This window comes from Aureobasidium subglaciale (assembly GCF_000721755.1).
Source record: "Aureobasidium subglaciale EXF-2481 unplaced genomic scaffold scaffold_22, whole genome shotgun sequence".
NCBI lineage: Eukaryota > Fungi > Ascomycota > Dothideomycetes > Dothideales > Saccotheciaceae > Aureobasidium > Aureobasidium subglaciale.
Genome location: NW_013566973.1, coordinates 185,034 through 202,937, shown reverse-complemented (window position 1 = coordinate 202,937; position 17,904 = coordinate 185,034). Strand labels below are relative to the sequence as shown.

The 17,904-nt window shown below is 51.2% G+C and overlaps 8 protein-coding genes across 8 annotated transcripts; 3 read left to right on the top strand and 5 right to left on the bottom strand.

Annotated features, from left to right (window-relative positions):
- Window positions 1-238: 238 nt before the first annotated feature.
- Window positions 239-1,199, bottom strand: AUEXF2481DRAFT_43138 (uncharacterized protein). The gene is made up of 2 exons (XM_013485372.1): window positions 423-1,199; window positions 239-296 (listed from the first exon to the last, which is right to left on the bottom strand). The coding sequence occupies exons 1-2, from the start codon at window positions 1,024-1,026 to the stop codon at window positions 271-273; spliced, it is 630 nt and encodes a 209-aa protein (XP_013340826.1). The 5' UTR covers window positions 1,027-1,199; the 3' UTR covers window positions 239-270.
- On the bottom strand, window positions 796-2,018 carry AUEXF2481DRAFT_428819 (uncharacterized protein). Its single transcript, XM_013485443.1, has one exon. The coding sequence runs from the start codon at window positions 1,782-1,784 to the stop codon at window positions 1,116-1,118; it is 669 nt and encodes a 222-aa protein (XP_013340897.1). The 5' UTR covers window positions 1,785-2,018; the 3' UTR covers window positions 796-1,115.
- A 55-nt stretch (window positions 2,019-2,073) lies between these two features.
- Window positions 2,074-3,416, bottom strand: AUEXF2481DRAFT_43136 (uncharacterized protein). Its single transcript, XM_013485371.1, has one exon. It carries the CDS (start codon window positions 3,054-3,056, stop codon window positions 2,217-2,219), a length of 840 nt encoding a protein of 279 aa, XP_013340825.1. The 5' UTR covers window positions 3,057-3,416; the 3' UTR covers window positions 2,074-2,216.
- Window positions 3,417-3,969: 553 nt separating this feature from the next.
- On the bottom strand, window positions 3,970-4,948 carry AUEXF2481DRAFT_43135 (uncharacterized protein). Its single transcript, XM_013485370.1, has one exon. It carries the CDS (start codon window positions 4,935-4,937, stop codon window positions 4,374-4,376), a length of 564 nt encoding a protein of 187 aa, XP_013340824.1. The 5' UTR covers window positions 4,938-4,948; the 3' UTR covers window positions 3,970-4,373.
- Window positions 4,949-9,898: 4,950 nt separating this feature from the next.
- On the top strand, window positions 9,899-10,923 carry AUEXF2481DRAFT_428657 (uncharacterized protein). The gene has a single exon (XM_013485442.1). It carries the CDS (start codon window positions 10,010-10,012, stop codon window positions 10,616-10,618), a length of 609 nt encoding a protein of 202 aa, XP_013340896.1. The 5' UTR covers window positions 9,899-10,009; the 3' UTR covers window positions 10,619-10,923.
- Window positions 10,924-11,054: 131 nt separating this feature from the next.
- On the bottom strand, window positions 11,055-13,166 carry AUEXF2481DRAFT_7745 (uncharacterized protein; the record flags this gene model as incomplete). The annotated part of the gene is made up of 1 exon (XM_013485308.1): window positions 11,055-13,166. The coding sequence occupies one exon, from the start codon at window positions 13,164-13,166 to the stop codon at window positions 11,055-11,057; it is 2,112 nt and encodes a 703-aa protein (XP_013340762.1).
- A 1,475-nt stretch (window positions 13,167-14,641) lies between these two features.
- Window positions 14,642-15,429, top strand: AUEXF2481DRAFT_43131 (uncharacterized protein). The gene is made up of 2 exons (XM_013485369.1): window positions 14,642-14,829; window positions 14,882-15,429. The coding sequence occupies exons 1-2, from the start codon at window positions 14,647-14,649 to the stop codon at window positions 15,281-15,283; spliced, it is 585 nt and encodes a 194-aa protein (XP_013340823.1). The 5' UTR covers window positions 14,642-14,646; the 3' UTR covers window positions 15,284-15,429.
- Window positions 15,430-15,949: 520 nt separating this feature from the next.
- Window positions 15,950-17,777, top strand: AUEXF2481DRAFT_43128 (uncharacterized protein). The gene is made up of 3 exons (XM_013485368.1): window positions 15,950-16,229; window positions 16,463-17,577; window positions 17,653-17,777. The coding sequence occupies exons 1-3, from the start codon at window positions 16,168-16,170 to the stop codon at window positions 17,715-17,717; spliced, it is 1,242 nt and encodes a 413-aa protein (XP_013340822.1). The 5' UTR covers window positions 15,950-16,167; the 3' UTR covers window positions 17,718-17,777.
- The last annotated feature ends 127 nt before the right edge of the window (window positions 17,778-17,904 follow it).

Below are 17,904 nucleotides of genomic sequence, written 5' to 3'. Positions count from 1 at the left end.
GAAGGAGGGTGCGAAAGGAGCAAAAGGTGGATAGTAGCGCAGGTAGACACGGTGTGTGTGTGTGTGTAGAGGGTTCGGAGGATTGGAACTCGCGACGATGCCGCGATGGTAAAAGGTAAGTCGGATCTTTGAGGAGTAGATGCGCGCAGCCTCAAAGGAAATTGGTGCGATGTGAGCTCAAAGACCGAGTAAGGAAAGAGCGAACGAGTGGGAAGTTGTGATACGAAGGGCCGTGGAAGAGAAAGGTGTAAACAAACCACAAAGTCACGGTCAAACACAACGAACACAAGATGTCTGTAAGTGAAGAGTTTACATTTGTAACAGCTAACCGCATACTGAACATGAAAAGCTATGAATCGAGTCTTTCGATAAAAGCTAACTTTGTATTTTTCCCTCCTTGAGCTAATGTATACACATAACAGCATGTCCTATTTCAGTCTTCTCTCCATGAAAGACGTCACACGCGAGAGTCATTGAACATCCTGTTCGACTTCCATGCAACACCTTTACTTTAGAAGATTCTGGCACGAGGATTGGCCATTCTGATACGCTTGAGCAACTCGCTACGAGTGTCATGCTGAGCCACTGTGGCGTGTCAGTATTTGTTATGTGCAGGTTCATGATGCATATCGTACTGAAGGAGAAGTACCAGCTGGCTTGACCATGCTTGACACTGCATCCATAGTCCCACTCAAGAGTACTAACGAGATGGTCCGCTGCTTCGGATTGCGAATCCGGAAAGTTGGCCTTCGAGTGATCCATACAATCCAGACACAGACCATCAAAGTAATCCATACCGACGCGGCAGAGCCCCTTCACAAGTGCGAACCAGTTTCTGCGACATTCGCGGCAGCAGTCTGCTGGCAGCTTGAAGTGCTTGTCGAAGGTCTGGAGTTTGCGGATGACATTTTGGATGGAATCTCCTTGGCAAGCTCTGTCAATGGGGAAACCTTCAGTCTTCTTGAGAGCGAGTTGAAACGCGAACAGAACTCTCTCTTTGCAGCCGCAAAAAGCGCTCAGTAGCATTTTGTCGATTATGAACCATATCTCATTTGTGAGTACGGTCTTGACGCGACCCAGTGCTGCACGAACTTGCTCTGCCTCAAGGTTAGTAATCAGAAAATCGATAAGTATAACTCGCGGTGGAACTTACGAAGTACACGGGGAGGCAGACATAGATCGTTGTGCTTGCTGTTGCCGCGTTCCTTGATGTGATGATAGTGGTACACCATCGCCTTGGTGGCTCTGAGAAAGCCTTCCGCATGGCGGAACTGGAAGCAAGGATACATCATCACATCAGCATCAAAGCGAAGACCAACGCTCTTGTACCAAAGAGTAAACCAAGCATCCAGGTTGTGGAACTCGATCATGAATGAATGGTTAGAGTCCATAACCTCCCAGAGATAGATAGGCTCGAGCTTCAGAGTACGTAAAGCGACTTCCTGACCAGTAGCAGAAGCCTCCCAAACACTGTCTTTGCCATAGATGGCGCAGAGGATGACTTCAATTGCTTCAGGTACATGTTCTTTTAGGTTGATGATGTACTGGCCAGCCTCGGCGAAGTTGCGGGTGGTCAAGAGTGTCTTAAAGACAGGTGAAACATCGATCAGATTCTGGCGAGTAGCTTGGAAGTCGACGATCGTCTTGATCTTGTACTTGCCGTCCTTATCAACCTTCCCTGAATTGTCGTATTCAGTGACGCGCAGAACAACGTCGTGGCTGTCAGTGATTGTGACAATAACAGGCACGATGGTCTTCGGATCCGAAGTCATAGTGCTTGCCATGATGTCTGTATGTAATTAGCGCAGATCAGACCGAAGTGATGGGGATGGAGAAAGAGATGCTTACCAACGAAGCTGATGTTGAGTGAAAGAGAGACTCGATAGTAAGTGTGAAGGTCAAGGTTGATTAAAGGAGGACTGAACGCGCAGAGGTTATGATGGTCGAAGTCGGCGCGCTGAATAAGTGAGAGAGAGGCAAGTAGAATAGACGCAGCTCGAAATGAGTGAACAGCCTTTGGGACTGCCGAAAGTGAAGAGGTCTAAAGCTTGAGACGCGTTGCACGAGCGAATGAGACAAACAGCGAACCAGGGAAACCTGGTCGGCGAGAAGCAAGGTGAAAGGTTACAGCCTTGAAGAATCGTTCTCAGGATTAGATACCCAGTCGGCAATAGCTAATAGACGTCACTATATAGTATCAGCGTCATGGTATACCTCTATTCGCCCTTTTCGACCACAGCCTCATTTCCACCATGTCCCTCGCCTTCCTCCGCACTTCCCTGAGCCTTCTTCCCACCCTCAGGTGCAGGCCTAACCATACACATAAAACCATGCCTCTCTCCCTTCGCAGCAGGCGCATACCTTGCAACATCAAAATCTACCAACTCCCTATCCACAAACCCCTTCCTCTGATAAAGCGGCCTTCCTGCTTCTGTAGCTTCCAAATAAGCCTTGATCCCCACCCTGTTTGCAACTGCCAACCCTTCATCCAGCAAAAGAGATCCCACTCCCCTACGCTGATATTTAGGATCGATGGCGAGCACTTTAAGGTATAGGTATGCGTCGAGGCCGATCCACTTCTCCCTCCCTGCAGTGAGGGCCTTTCCAAATGCATCAAGGAGAGGGCCATTGGCTGAGGGTGCATGGGCGTGAGATTGGCCTTCTGCAGCTTCCTTGTCAATCTCTTCCTGTGTGCGAGGTGAGGGCTGTAGTTGCCAGAATGCAATGCCTACAATCCTCTTGGCCTCCTCTCTATCCTTGCCCTTCAACTCAACTTCATTCTTCTTATCCCAAGTTTCTGGGAACTCGAGGTCAGAAGTAGGTGCAGAAGTTTCGGTATCGTAAGCTACGAAGAAGCGTTGTCCGGCTTGGGTGTCAGAGGCAGACATCTTGGTTGCCAGACCTTTGATGTTTTCGCCAAAGTTGTGGATCAAGTCCGCATCCGTTGTGCCATTGGGATAGATGTGAGGACGCAGGCCCGCTGAAAAGGCATCTTTGAAGATGCGCTCACGAGCAAGAAGATCGGAAGCCTGGAAAGGACGAATGTGAATAGGCATGATTGCGTATAGCTTGTTGGCGAACGCGAATGCCGGACAGATGTTGGTCAAGTTCGTGCTTGAAAGAGGCTTCGATGACTATGTTGTTTGTCGCACTCTGGTGGTACTCGGTTCTTCCTGAAGGACTTCAAGAGTCGATGATGTGATCCAAACGCGATAGATTCCAGTATGAATTGATTCGAATATCCCCTTTCACAACCAGTTCATCAATTGCTCAAAGGTCAAAAATCGTGTCAATGCCAAGATCCAGGAGACAATGAGGTATGCCAGGTGCTATGAATCACGACTGACTCAAAGCAAACATATATGAGTCACCGAAGGAGTAACTATCGCTGCCTTCAAGGCAACAGTCACACAAAAGATAGCGGGATGATGTTGCCGTATACCCACGCCATAGGATTTATAGTTTGACTCCTTCGCCTGCACATGCCATATACGGATCTGTCCGCCTTTTAGTGCACGAAACACACCTTCTTCTTTTGTACACTTGCAATAAGCAAGCATTGCGTACCCATACTGATTTTACTCTTTGGTGACAAACATGATCACTGAAAAGCAATCAACAAATGTTTTGGTATATGTTAATCATCGCTGTTTAGAATTGTGCCTGTATGATACAAAAACTAGTTTATCGCGCGTCAAAGGGTGGGTTGTGATGCCATTGAGAAAAAAGGTAGCGTCGTGCCATGATCTGGAAAAGGTCAAGAAGACAAGATGAGAAAATCAAGTCTCCCAAAAAGAAGTTGTTACAATGTGAAAATGCCACCAAAGAAACCATCAAGAAACGAAAAAAGAGAAAGAAAAAAGAAACTCCTCGCCAATGGAATGGAAACTATTCGTCAAGAACAACAAACGCCGCTTCTGAGTGAAGTGAATGCTCGCAAAATGAACATCTCTTCCTTCAAGATGATGCGACATGGGGGCAATGAGGTGAGATCCTCAGGGGAAAAAAGGATCGACTGGTGAGAATCGAATGCGAAAAATGGAGCCGGTCCGATATGATTTATGGTGACAAGTGTGAATGGAATGATATGCGGGAGAGGCAATAACGATAATGCCAAAGGGAAATCGAAGGAATGCACACTTTCAATAGTACGTGCGAGTATCCCTGAGGCAAAGATGAGGAACGGGGTGTCCAATGTGTCCTGGCTTAGGTTTGACTGGTGACTTGGGCGGCTCTTGATCACGGGAGTAATCAGGATAGAAGCAATCTTTACGCTGGTCGCGACATGACCAAGCGACATTCCACCCTCCAGGGCGAACTTGGTGATTAAGCCATGTAGGTAGCAAGATTGGTTTCCATCCATTGGAATCTGCCTAAGACTCTTGGGACAAAATGACAAAGTGCTGTTCCCAAATCCAGCCAAGTGAGTAAGTCGGGTCGTCCTGGTTCTTTGCGAGCCAAAGCTCGCCCTTCTGCGCAACGACGTCGAAAACTTCACCTTCAACGTATGTCAAGTATGGATAGCCTGCCTCGCGTCTCGCCCTATCAATGTTGAACTCAAAGAGACTGGCAGCTACAAACATCACAGGCGTGTCGAGAGGTGCGTGCTGCGGCGAGAGTGGACCAGGACTGATGGGGACATCAGACATCGGCATGGCGGAGCTGAACATTCCCGAGAAACGCGGCTCTTGTTGCTGCTGTTGTGAGCTCACGGCAGAGCCAGGCCGGATACTAGGGCTACGTTTCGGTGTGTCCAAGCTGATGCGTGAAGACATGCTCTTCAGATCCGCAGGACGCTGAGCGGTAGAGGGTCTGTGTGAAGAAAACGAGGCTTTCTGTACCACGCTAGGCATCCGGGAAGGAGGGAGGCTACTGTTTTGGCTTGCACCGGTGCTGGGAGCGCGACCACGAGCGGACAAAGATGAGCTGGATCGCATCCTACCATAGTAGCCTGGCTGCCCAGAATCAGGCAATACTGGGGATGCCAACGCCGAATTGAAGGACTTGTTGAAGTCGCTAGGGGTAAATAGCGGCTGATTCTCGCTACCAATAGACATAGTTCTATGACCATTGGGAAGGATTGAAGGGCGTCGCGTGGAAGCCTGAGATGAGATGGTTTCATCGCCAACAAGGGTAGTTTGCGGCGATAGGAAGTTGGCTATGTCGGCGAGCGCTGAGCCATTGCAGACACCAAGCGACAGCAGCTGTGAGTGGACAAACTCGTACTCTCCGGCAAAGTCGGGCTCGATATCGCCATATTGTGCGTAAGCGAAGTCAACGACGGGCGCCAACTTTTCCTTCCATAACCACCACCATTGTGTCTGGAGATAGACATGGGTATTCAGACACGCCCTGACTAGCTCAGACTGTAAAGCGTAGAGTCGCGGGAGGTCTAGCTTGAGTTGCTCGTTGAGTGCCTCATAGACCTCTGCACCATCGACAGTCTTAGCATCAGGTTTCTGTCCCTTCTGCTGCATCGCCTGGAGTCGAGCATAGTCTGCAACCCGCTTCTTACGCTTTGCAATCAAATGCTGGGGCCCGGCATAGAGCTTTAGACAATCGAGCATCGGCTGTACGACATGCTTCTGAATACGGTTTTTGTGGTCTGGCAGCGCGGCGGTGCCGAGTTCGTTGATAGCAAGGATAAACTTGCGGAACTTGCTCTCAATCTCTGGACAGTTGTTTGGCTCACATTCTATGTAATTTTGCAGCGCTTCTGCAAATCGCATAAAGTGGGCGACGGGCTTCTCAAGTTCTTCCATGGTGTGCTGAATGTCTCGCATACAGATTTGCAGCTTCAAATAGTGCCCATTAAGCGCTTGAACTGCTTGATCGAATTCGGGGTCCTTGTGAGTCTCCTCTGCACCAACACGGTCCTTGACAGTGTCCTTCTTTGCGAGGAATACGGCTAGGGCATTGCGAGCATTGGACTTGGCACGCTTTCTGTGCACTTCTTGTACATATTCTGAACGTTTCTTGGAGTCGTTGATTCTTTTGCAGACAGCAAGAATGCCAGCAAGCGAAACTTGTAGAGCCAATCGGTCAGGATGGTTCTCTGGTGTGCGTGAGACAAGATCTCCAAGTAGAAGACCGTACTTCAGGATACGCTGGGTTGGCTTCACCAACAATGAATCCAGGTTCCAAGCACCAGTGATGTCACTGGCCTGGCTTTGACACTCAGTAAGCCAACATTGCACAGTCGGGTCGGCCTGAATCCTCTGGAGACAGTTGTTTGCGTTTTCGTGGTTCTTCAAGTAAACCTCGTACACGTGCTCCATACGAGACATGTGTTTGGAAAAAACTGCACCTATTGTGGTCATACGATCCTTGTCATCATCTATGATTAAGCCTGATGAATTTCCGTCACTGTTCGAAGTCGAAAAGCTGCCCCTCTTAGGTTGCCAACGGGATGACTTGGGCGGAACATAAATGGGCGCGGCGGCTTTACGCAGGGCATCGTAAAACTCGAGTGAGAACTCCTCAACTCGATCGACGTTGCCGAACAAAGTCTTCCTGTCCTCTGCTGAAATTATCATACTGACAGTGGCTTTGTAGATATCCAGAATGATCTTCATGTCTTGGTGGTAGGAGTATTCAGTATCGATGACTTCCTGCACAATGTGCCTACGCTTGGTAAGACGCTCAGTCTCCGGGTTTGGAGACGGAGGCATCACCGCAGGCGGTGGACCGTAATCGACAGATGGTCTGACAGAGGAAGACTGGAACGAAGACATTGATTGTGAAGGAGGTAAGGGGACCATCTCTGGTTTCATGGACTCCATTGAGGGGCGCGCAGGCGTAGAGAAGTTTCTGTGGCGTTCTTCCAGGGTCCTTGATCGCGTCGAGACAGGACTTGTGGGATTACTGGTGAATGTAGGTCCGGGAGATGCATCCGTAAGGACAACCTCAAATGGAAGCTCCGATCTAGCTGCGAAAGGCGGTGGGGGAGGTGAATGTTGCGGCAAAGGTGGCGGGAGCCTTGTGGTGTCTTCTGAAGAGTTGGACATGGTAAGGCCCAGCCCAGTGCCCATGGGAATCTCTGGTAGTCGAAGCCTGTCCGACGACCTGCTATTGCGGGAAGAGGGCATGGTCTGACTCGATGACCTGATCGAGAGCTGACCAGTACTCGATCGAGGCGAGTAACCGTAATCTTTTGGTGGAGGCGGAGGACGGTAGTCGTCATCCTCGTCAGCTGCTCCAGGAGCAGTATCGAAGAGCGCTGGAGTATTGGTACCCGAGTACTCTGAAGCAGGAGTGCCGAGGTCGTAATAAGATGCTGGCGTATTGACCATAATGCTGGACGGGGAGAAGGCCTGCATGTATGAAAAGTCGTTGGTAGCATCTTGGGAAGCTCTTGGCAAGCTTGCACCAGATCTTCTATATGTAGTGCTGTAAACGATGGCAGTGCCGGTATCATCTCCCTCTGGTGTTTCCATGTTTCTGCGATCGCCAGGATTGTATGTTCCAGGAGTCAGGAATTCACCTGACGTTCTTCTTGGTTGGGGCGAACCGGCTTTTTCACGCAATATGGTATCAAGGAGGAACGCCACAGATTTTGGATCATTAGCTTCGGCCTTTGACATGGCTGGAGAATTGGGGGCAACGTTCTGTTGAAAGTCGTGAAGCATCTCAGGGGATACAGAGCCAACCTCTTGGTACTGATCGGCGATACGGTTTATAGCTTCGCGAGCAAGACCATTTCCGGTCCAGTCAGGTATTATGGCCAAAGCTGAAGCTCGACCAGCACGCTTCGACTGACGTGGGGTTTTGTCTTCGTCCGGTATGAGACTTGCTGCTCCTACGTTTCTGGTGAAGTCGGACTTTTTGGGCGTTTCAGGCTCGAATTCCTCCAAGTGCGGCAGCTGACCAAACCAAGGTGATGAGAGTCCGACCTGAGCCGCATCGCTAGCGAAGCTATCTTCATCTGAATCTGGGATACGATATGTCTCAGGGGCGGGCTGTGATGAAGAGGATGACTCGGCGTGTCCAGAAGCATGATAGAGCGCTGGAGATGAAGGTAGATCCGAGGACCAATCTTCTGCCTTCTTCCGCTCAGTTTCGCCGTCATCTTGAAGCATTATATGAATCGAGGCGCGATCTCCGTTCTCTGAGGGTGCGAACGAAGAGCCTTCCTCGAAGTCGGTGTGGGAAGCACTGGACAAACTCCTTTCACGCATCTTCATGACCTGGTCGAGAAGTGTTCCAGGTGCCGTCTCTTCCAGAACGTTCTCTTCCACTGAAATTTCGTCACAGCTCTCTACGACGGCCTCATCGTCCTCTTCTGCCTCATATATGGCTTCGTGGGCGCCCTCTTTCGGCGGACTAGAGCTTGGTCCAGGGTAAACTGTAGATGTGGTCATGTCTTGATTGTCCGGGAGCGGTGACTCGTCGTAATCAACGAAAGCACCCGGGATGTTGCGTGGCGTGATGGGAGACAGAGGACCAGAAGCCTCCAAACGGTCTGTGTCGGCATGGCCGGCCTCATTCTGCTCTGTGTCGGTATATTCGGTATCTGTGTGTTCAAATGAAGAGTCCATTTCTTGCTCGTTGCCATTGTGATCTCCTCGGCCATCGCTTGCCGTGTCGTTGAAATTGCTGCCTCGTCTCGATTCACCACCGCTCAGGCTGCTTCGTCCAGGTGCTTCAGCCGAGTGGTCGCTGAAAGCGCGTTGAATCTTCTCCTTTCGCGCGGCGAGGTTGATGTTGTCCAGTTCGGGTATCTTCTTCTTCCTAAGTCTTGCTGAATCGGTGCTTTGCGAAGCAAGCGAGGACTCGAAACGCTGACCAGACCGAGCACGCGAGGCAGCTGTCGTTGCGGCAGAGACAGGGGGCCTGGGTCGTGAGCTTCTTAGCGGGGGAGACTTCAGAGGCGGGGGCGCGTTGACGAAGGCTTCTGTGGAAGCGTGTCCTTGATATGGGGAGGAATCATACCGTGTGTTTCCGAGAGCGGTTAAAGCTGAGGAAGTCGAACCAAAAGAAGGAGTACGCTGGGACGATGTGTGTCGGGAGCGAGGTGATGCGGGAGCGGGGAAGTGGTTGATCGACTGGCCCATCTGCGAGATGTGGCGTGATGTGGTGGGCGAGAGCGGTTCAAAGCTGGAAGTACGTCTAGCACTGCTGACAGGAATCCGCGAAGGACTGATCAACGAAGCCGAAGAATGGCGAGGGAGTGAATTGTAGGAGACGGTCTGAATCGAAAGAGCAGAGTTTGACTCGGGGCCGACGAAGTCACTACGTGCACGCCTGTGGTTCGTGCTGGGACGTGAGCGACTCGAATGCAGAGGAGCGGGCAGATCATATTCGACATTGGACCTGGCTCGCTTGTGCAGGTTGGAAGATTGTGCTGAGGAAGAACTCAGACTGCCGTCGGAACCTCTTCGCGTCGCGAGTGAAAAGAAGCTATCGTGGGCCGGGTCGTGGGGGTCATGTCGGCGGGTGCGAAGTTGTTCGGCGGAGAGAGAAGCGGGCGTGCGGATCTTGCTTCGGCGAGTAGGACTCTTCAAAGGCGAGATTGTGTCTTGTGGAGTGGCGGAGCGGGCTTGTGGTGAGGGAGCTCTGCGGCTTTGGGCGGGTGAGCGCGGTGGGCGCTGGAGACGGGAACGCTGCGCAGGTCGTGGGACATGCTGGTCCTTTGTGGATTGCTGGTTGAAACGATTGACCAGATCCTTGATAGATCGCTGGGACGTGGCCGTTGAGAGTGAGCGCGGAGTATCGAGATGGCTTGAAGACGTCGCAGCTGCGACGGGATTAGATGCCGCACGTGTCGTCTCGGACGGCGGAGGATCCATTGCGTTGTGGTTCAAGATGATTGACCGGATCGGGAACGGAGCAGTTGCTATAGCGGCGCCGGGTGCATTTCTTTCTGCTTAGCGGATGCTCATGGCAGACTTCCAGCACAAGAAGCGTGTGCAGACGTGTGCGTGGTTGTATGCGCGGGAGGTGGTATTAAGAGGCTCGTTTGCTCTGGCGTTGCGTTTGTAAAGCCTTCACAGCCGAAGCCTTTAGCTTGATGATGTCGTCTACCGCGTATGCCGCGTCGCTCGCGTTTGCTCTACTTGGGTGGGCACTTGGTCTAGGTAGTAATTGTCCTGGGTCGTTCTTGCTTGTCGTCGGCGAAAAGTACGGGCGGGTCGGAGGTTGCACGACGGCGGTAGTCAGTCGTCCGGCGGTGGACGAATTACAGAAGGGCAGACGGGCTGCTCTTGCCAGCGCAACTCGCCTTGACTCTGTCACTACAAACGGCTGCTTGGCTGCCCCGAAAGGAAGCCTGGATTCTGCCGCCGCCGCCGCCATACGATGCAAAGGCCGCCCTTCCGCCCGCCTCCAGTGCTGTCATCTTGATGGACAACTAACCACTCTTTCAACTCAACCGCGCCCGAAATGTTTCGGCCTACTGCAAGTGCCCCTGGCTCTGCATACAAACCCTACACTTGCAACAAGCATTTCTTCCTTCATCTCAAGCATCTGGCTTCCACTCCGTCTGTTCCAACGTCCGTGTTTCACTTGCTTGCCCAACTCTATCCTGTTTGCTCCATCCCCGTCTCGAGTAACCCTGGATGGACCCCTAGGGCTTGTGTCACTCCAACGTCCTCCCGCTTGTGCTTTGCTCGCTTCTTGATCTTCTTTCTCGTTTTTGATTCATCTCATGCTTGAACAGCACCCCTTTGTGTTCTGAGGGCCTCGACGAAACATTGTTTGCTCCAAGCTAAACAATTACATCTCGACTTTCATGACTCGAGGTTAAAGCGTTTTAACGTTTCTATAGTGCCTGCGGCAAGCCACTAGTTCTGTGCTCCAACCTGTTGCTCACTGAAAGAGAATCCTCGCTTCGGTCCGCTGTCGGGCTTCCTTCCCCAATCTCAACTTTGGTCTGTCGTCGAAGCAAACTCATGAATGTAATCAAAGCATTTCTAATATGACACGTAGAGACAACTGTGCAAATACTAATTGAAACTGTACGTAGAGTTGAGCGTGTCATTTGAAGGTGAGATTATGCTACGAAGAAGTAGTGTCTACAAACGCCATCGTCTTCGCTTTGAGGTCCTATGCATCTATCAGTTTTTTCCTGCACTGCCAGCCTCACCGGCTTCCATCATCTTCAATTCATTCTCAATCTTTCTGTGCGCAAAGGCGAAACGTGGGTACAAGAATGGGCGAAGATCGAAGCGGTTGTCGTCGGGTGCATACTGCTCTGCATAGTAGGCTGGGGTGATGGTGGTCATCTTGTGTCTGTTGATAGCATAGTAATACATGAAGTCGCGGACCTTCTTGTAGACCTCTCGGGGAGTGTGCTGATCCTTCCAGTCGACGCAGAGCTTCTCCCACATCGAGTAGACGCCGAATTTGCGGACTTTTCTGAGGTAGCCGTAGACCGAGAGTTCCTTGTATGTCATACCCATGTCGACTTCGTCAGACTGTACGTAGTCGCTCGTGATGGGTTCGAGCTCAGCAGTGGGTGTCGCATCGATGAACTCTTGCAGGATTGGCAGGTCGAAGGCATGTTCCGCCCATGCTATGAAACGAATCAAGTCCGTCTTGCTGATTCCGCCGATTGGATTGATGTCTGCGCTACTACAGTCATACTTTGTGAGGTATCCACGAAGTGCTTCGTCGACATTGGCCGATCCTAAGACCAGAAGCCCACCCTTGCCTCCTTGACTGGTTGGTAGAAGTTGAGCGAATGCATAAGATAGAATCATTCTTGTTCTGCTCTGGAAGTTCTGTAGCGCGATGTTCTCTGCATGTTCTCCTCCATGAACCTTAAATCTAGGCTCAAAGCTGAGGGTTGTTGAAACGAGGTGCCTCACAGCATTGAAGACTTCGTCGATGTTGCAGTCAATATGATGCGCACCGATTGCCTGAGCAAGTATTTCTGCACGGCTACGAGTCTCCTTGCTGGATTGTTCCTTCATGCCCATGAAGGCAGAAGAGAACACATTGCCGCAGAAGTCCTGAGCTGACATCTGGGTGACGTCCTTTCCAGAGCACAGGCGCGTTGCATCTCGAATGACCTGCTCGTCGCCTTCCTTGATGGCTGTAACGACCAAGCGGCACATTGAAAAAACGATAGTGGCAGTAGCACACGAGTCTATGCCACCGCTGAGAGGAACGAAGTAGCCAGAGGCTCCAGATCTTCGAAGATAGTCCCAGAGCCAGCAAGCAGGGCCAAGAGCGATCTCTTCTTCAGGTTTGTGGTAGCGGGGTTGGATGGCTTTCGCAATTTGGAGGTCACGATTGAAGTTTCCCTTTTGGGTCATAGCGAATTCAATCTTGACCCGTTTGAATTCGTATGCCTTCATCGCTTGCATTCCTCTGCTTCGAGACTGACGCGCAGACCAGATGTCGTCGAGATCAACGGTAGATGTGATGACTTCAACATCGCGTAGAGAGAATTGGCTGCCCTGAGCAACCATCTGACCGTTGATCGCGATCAGAGAACAACCGTCGTAGTAGAGACGATCGCCATCACATCCACGTTGATTGGAGTACATGTAGACACCGCCTGACTTGGAAGCGTGGGTAATCAAGTCGATGCGCGTATCAAGCTTGCGTAGTTCGTGGTGAGAGCCACTGGAGTTGAGAATGATCTCCGCGCCATTGAGTGAGTACTGTATGTGAGGAGAATCCGGCGTCCAGAGCTCTTCGCAAAGTTCGGAAGCAAAAGCAGCATCTAAGGTCTGGAAAATGACATCTCCGATTGGCACTTCAGTCTGTCCAGTGAGTTCTTGGATGTTGTCCGGAAGGGTGTAGGTGTCGACGCGATATCTTGTCCATGGAGTAAAGTAACGCATCTCTCTATAGTTGCCATCATTGCAGAGGTCGATCTTGGGTCGAATGGCGAGAATCTTGCCATTCAAGGCAAGTACTCTAGCGTTGTGCGGAACATCGTTGTGACGGATTGGCAGACCAAGGTCGATGATGATGTCCTGAGTCTCCTGAGAGCTTATGATCTCGGCCACAACCTCCCAGGAGTGGGTGAAGGTGTCGAGCTCGTGGAAGTGATCGAGCAAACCATAGCCTGGGATACATAGCTCTGGAGTAAGTATCAATTTTGATCCGGCTGTCTTGGCCTGACGGATGGCTTCAACGATGCGGTCACGGTTGCCATCAAAGTCAAGCGCCCATTGATCGAGCTGGCAAGTCGATATAGTAGCTAGACGACCCATGTTGGAAGGTTGTTTATGTTGTGTTGTTGTTGGGTGGAGCTTCTCGTCTCAACTTTCGTGATGGAGAGGTTCGGAGTTGAGACTCTTGACGTTGTGACTGATTGCAAGCCGCACATGTTCAAGCGCAAATTTCACGTCAGGCTCGAACCTACCAATCAACCCGGCTCTAGCCTTCACTACAGAGAGGCATCAAGTGGAGCAATTCACAGTACTATGGACACATCATCTTTACTAGCAGCTCTTCTCATCATCTACATACATTCATGGAGTACATAAAGAAGTGAGTGCTCTTGGATGAGTCGTTCATCGGGTATGCAACCTTAACCTCCGGCTTGGCCCCCAGAAGATCCGAAAGGATTACTGCCGATCACGATGCCAAAAAGAGTATCCTCCACCGAGCAGGATCCTGTTCACGAGCCAAGCAGTCCATGGCAATAGTAGCGGTGGCAATGTGGTGAGTACGTTGTCGCGGCAAAGAAGGCGAGGGTGTCGTCGTCCTCGCTTCCTCGGACGACACGACGCAGGCTGGAGTTTAAATCGGCTAGAGTGGTCGGCGCATGTGTTGCTTGCACGCTTCAAACCTTGCCGATGCCTCAAGTAAACTGAGCCGTTTCAGCCTACGGTTTTTGGCAGAGTGGTGGAAGTTGGCGTGCAGCGCTCGCACAAAAGTAACAATTGTGCGACATCATGTATGATCAAGGCTTGATTTCGGTCACTCTCTGATGGTCACACAAGAAGAGGACGGAATGAGCGAAATCGATCAAAAAGTACGAGTAGAGCTTAGAGCCGCAGATACCAGCAACTGCCCCGCGTACCTATGGAAGTTGGCCAAGCTAGCTTTGAAGTTTGCGCGATAAAGACAGCCAAGCCCAAGGCCGAGGTGCAGATCCAATCGGCGAAGAAACAGGTTAGAGTTCATGCAAGGCAAGCGGGAAAGATGGCTGGAGGTGTCACCTCTTGAACATTGAGGAGGCAGATAGAGTGAATGTTATGCTGCATTTGCGTGCAATATCGGGCAAGAGGCAGAAGGAGAGGCCGGTAGCAGCAAACAATTTCACGATAAGCAATAGAGGCAGAAGAGACAGGTAGGAATAGATGAGCTGGGAGATGAGAATAGATGAATTTTGGGTTAGCGTGATGGTTGGTTGCCACGGTCCGGCGGCGCGGCATCCACGCTGTTTTCCAGCCCTCACTCATGTATTTATGCCTGTTGTCCCCATCAAGCGTCCTCTTCCTTCCTCCGTCCAAATTACATAGCCACTTCCTGACCTTCAGCCTCTGCAAACTCGACTACACGAGACTACAGCAGATCCTTAACTCTTAATCCACAAGTAAGTGCTTCCATCTTCCATGGTCCTTGATCCGAGCGTCTGCACTGCCATGTCAATCATGACTTGCAGGAACGCGCAATCCTCCATGGCCCAATCCCCCAGAGCTGTCGCATCTAACGCTTGAACCTCTGCAGATCTTCGTTGCAAACATGCTCTACTCCTCCATCTTCTTCGCCGCCTCGGCTCTCTCTGGCCTCGCTGCCGCCCAGAACTACACCATCGTCCCCTCCTCGGTCGACTCCACCACCAGAGCCAACTGGTGCCGTGCCCAGACCAACACTTGCCCCGTCCTCTGTGGCAGCCAATTGCTCAAGGCCAACACCTGCGACTCCGTGAGTACCATTCTGACAAACAAGCCTGATGATCCTACTGACCCTGTCCAAGACTTCGCTCACATACAGCTGTATCTGCAACAACGGTCTCGTCCCCGATCTCGCCGAATACGTCAACACCATTCCCACCTTTGAGTGTGTCGAGTACAGAGGCCAGTGCAACAGCAACAACGTTGGTAACGCCACCGCCCAGGCAGAGTGCCTTGCCCTTCCCTGCGGCAACAAGACTGCCTCCAGCCTTGTCTCTGCCACCTCTTCCGCTGCCTCCTCCACCGGCTCTGCTTCTTCCAGCTCGGGCTCCGTGGCCAGCGCTACTTCCGCTGTCGCCAGTGGCGCTTCGTCTGTTTCCGCCAGCGCCTCGTCTGCTGCCGCAACTGGTGCTGCTAGCTCTCTCACCGTCGGCAATGGTGCTCTCGTCGCCTCTCTGTTCGGTCTCTTTGCCTACGCTCTTTAAGTGGGTAGTCTGAGTAGACACGGATTGTGAAAGCGATGGACTCCTTTGCGAGAAGTAATCACGGCACATTATACGAATGGTACCGGGCATGAGAGTAGGCGTTTTTATTCACCACCAGCGACGGAGTTGGTATTTTGGGTCGAAAAGGGCTTTATATTCTACGCATCCATAGCGATGCCTCTTGTTTTTCAGTAGTTAATGACTCAATGAACATCATTGATTAGATCTTATATGATTGCTTGCAACTACGGTGAAGATGAAGAGAGTATACATGGCCAAGCCAATCAAATGCAAGATGAAAGCACAGGGCAGCATGAAGACGGGCAAATTGTCTGGGCAAATGTCGCACCAAACCTTGAGGCTTGGAGCAGAGAGATAAACGGTGTCACTAAATTATGAGATGGCTGTAGAAGTGTATCTGCACCTGCACAATGCGGCTAAGAGTGTCTCGTCGGTACATGATTGAGATTGATGCATGTCTGGACTCTGCACTGGAGTCAGAATAAAAGCATCTAGATCAGCAACTTTCTGACGAAGCCTGCGGCGCGGCGATCTCAACCAGCATGTCGGCACGCCTTCATCAACGAAGAGTGACGTACAAGCTTGTGGAGAAGACATGTAGCTAGGCAGGGATCATGGGCAAAAAACAGACAAAGCAGTGAGCTCTTGTGCTACTAGGTATTATCTGCTAGTTCCCAACACACAATCGCAATCGTGAGAGATCCACTCGAGTGGGAATGCCAGAGATATTTATTGCAAGAGCGGCCCGATCATCTTGTCTGCGTCGCTCCTTCATCTTCCCCAGCAATTTCCCCCTCTCCTCGACCTACAATTTGTCGACACAGATTCCTAGACTGTCACTCCTACAATCCCGTTCACGCAACATGTCGACCCTCGGAGCATACCAGAAGAAGCACAAGGTGGCCATTGTCGGCTCTGGCAACTGGTACGTGAATTGTCCTTGACACGAGCACACGACATGCCCGTCGCTGTAGCCAAGCGCAACATTGGCTACCTCAAGACACAACGTTGTTGAGACTGATGGCGTGTCCATCGAGGGCAGTCACAGCGTACGCCCTCAGCAAGGCGCCCCTCCCTTCCTAAAAGCACTGTGCCTTTCTACCGGCCGACCAACGTCATACTTCTGGAGCAGAGAGACTGACACACTACCCAATGTAGGGGCACTACCATCGCCAAGGTTGTCGCCGAAAACACAGCAGCCAACAGCGACATGTTCGAGCAGGATGTCCAGATGTGGGTCTTTGAGGAAGAGGTGCCCATCCCGAAAGAGTCGAAACACTACAAGGGCGACGACAAGGCCCAGAAGTTGACCCACATCATCAACGACATCCACGAGAACGTCAAATACCTCCCCAACGTCGCCCTCCCCAAGAATATCATCGCAAACGCCTCGCTCGAAGATACCGTCAAGGACGCCAGCATCCTCATCTTCAACCTTCCCCACCAGTTCATCGAGAAGACATGCAACACTCTGCAAGGAAAGATCCTGCCCTACGCTCGTGGTATCTCATGTATCAAGGGTGTCGAGGTTTCAGACAAGGGCATCGAGCTATTTTCCGAGTGGATTGGCCGCAAACTGAACATCTACTGCGGCGCCCTATCAGGTGCCAATATCGCTACCGAGGTTGCCCTTGAGAAGTTCTCAGAGACGACCGTCGCATACGACCCCCCTACTATGGACAGTCAGCAGCCGACGCCTAAAGGCTCGCCTCGTTCATCTGAAATCGACCTCTCCCAGCTGAGCGGTAAACAAGATCAACACCAAAAGATTAAGCTTTACGCTCTGCCCACAGAATACCCACCTCTCAGCCACGACAACGTCAAGAAGATCTTCCACAGGCCTTATTTCCATGTTCGCATGGTTTCCGACGTTGCTGGTGTGTCACTCGGTGGTGCCCTCAAGAACATCGTCGCTCTGGGTGCCGGTTTTGTCGATGGCCTGGGTTGGGGAGACAATGCAAAGGCTGCCGTCATGCGTGTCGGTATCCTGGAACAGGTCAAATTTGGCAAGATGTTCTTCGCCGACTCTGTCCGCACTGAGACCTTCACCGAGGAAAGCTGTGGCGTAGCAGACCTGATTACCAGCTGTAGCGGCGGCCGTAACTTCCGTTGCGCAAAGATGAGTGTCGAGCGCGGCATGACCATCAATGAGGTTGAAAAGCAAGAGCTTAACGGGCAGAAGTTGCAAGGCACAAGTACTGCTGTCGACGTCAATAACTTCTTGAAAAAACAAGGTCTCGAGAACGAGTTCCCTCTTTTCACCGCCATCTATAGTAAGTCATTTGATTACTTGACACTGATATGAGTATAGAACGATGGGAGATTGACAGCGCTGACCCTTGATGTAGATATCCTGGAGGGCAAGGATAAGCCAGAGAATATTCCTGAACGTATCGAATCGAAAAAGTACTGATGAAGCGGACCCTTTTCTTATGTGTTACGACTCAGGTTGACTGGTTTTCATAGGAGTTATTCGGGGCCTATCAGAGCAAAACTATAGATTTTCCCTCTCTTTCTGGTCAATGGTATGTAATAGACGGTGTATTTGTATATAGTCAGCATGGTATGTCGAATACCGAGTCCTACCTTTTATCTCCGAT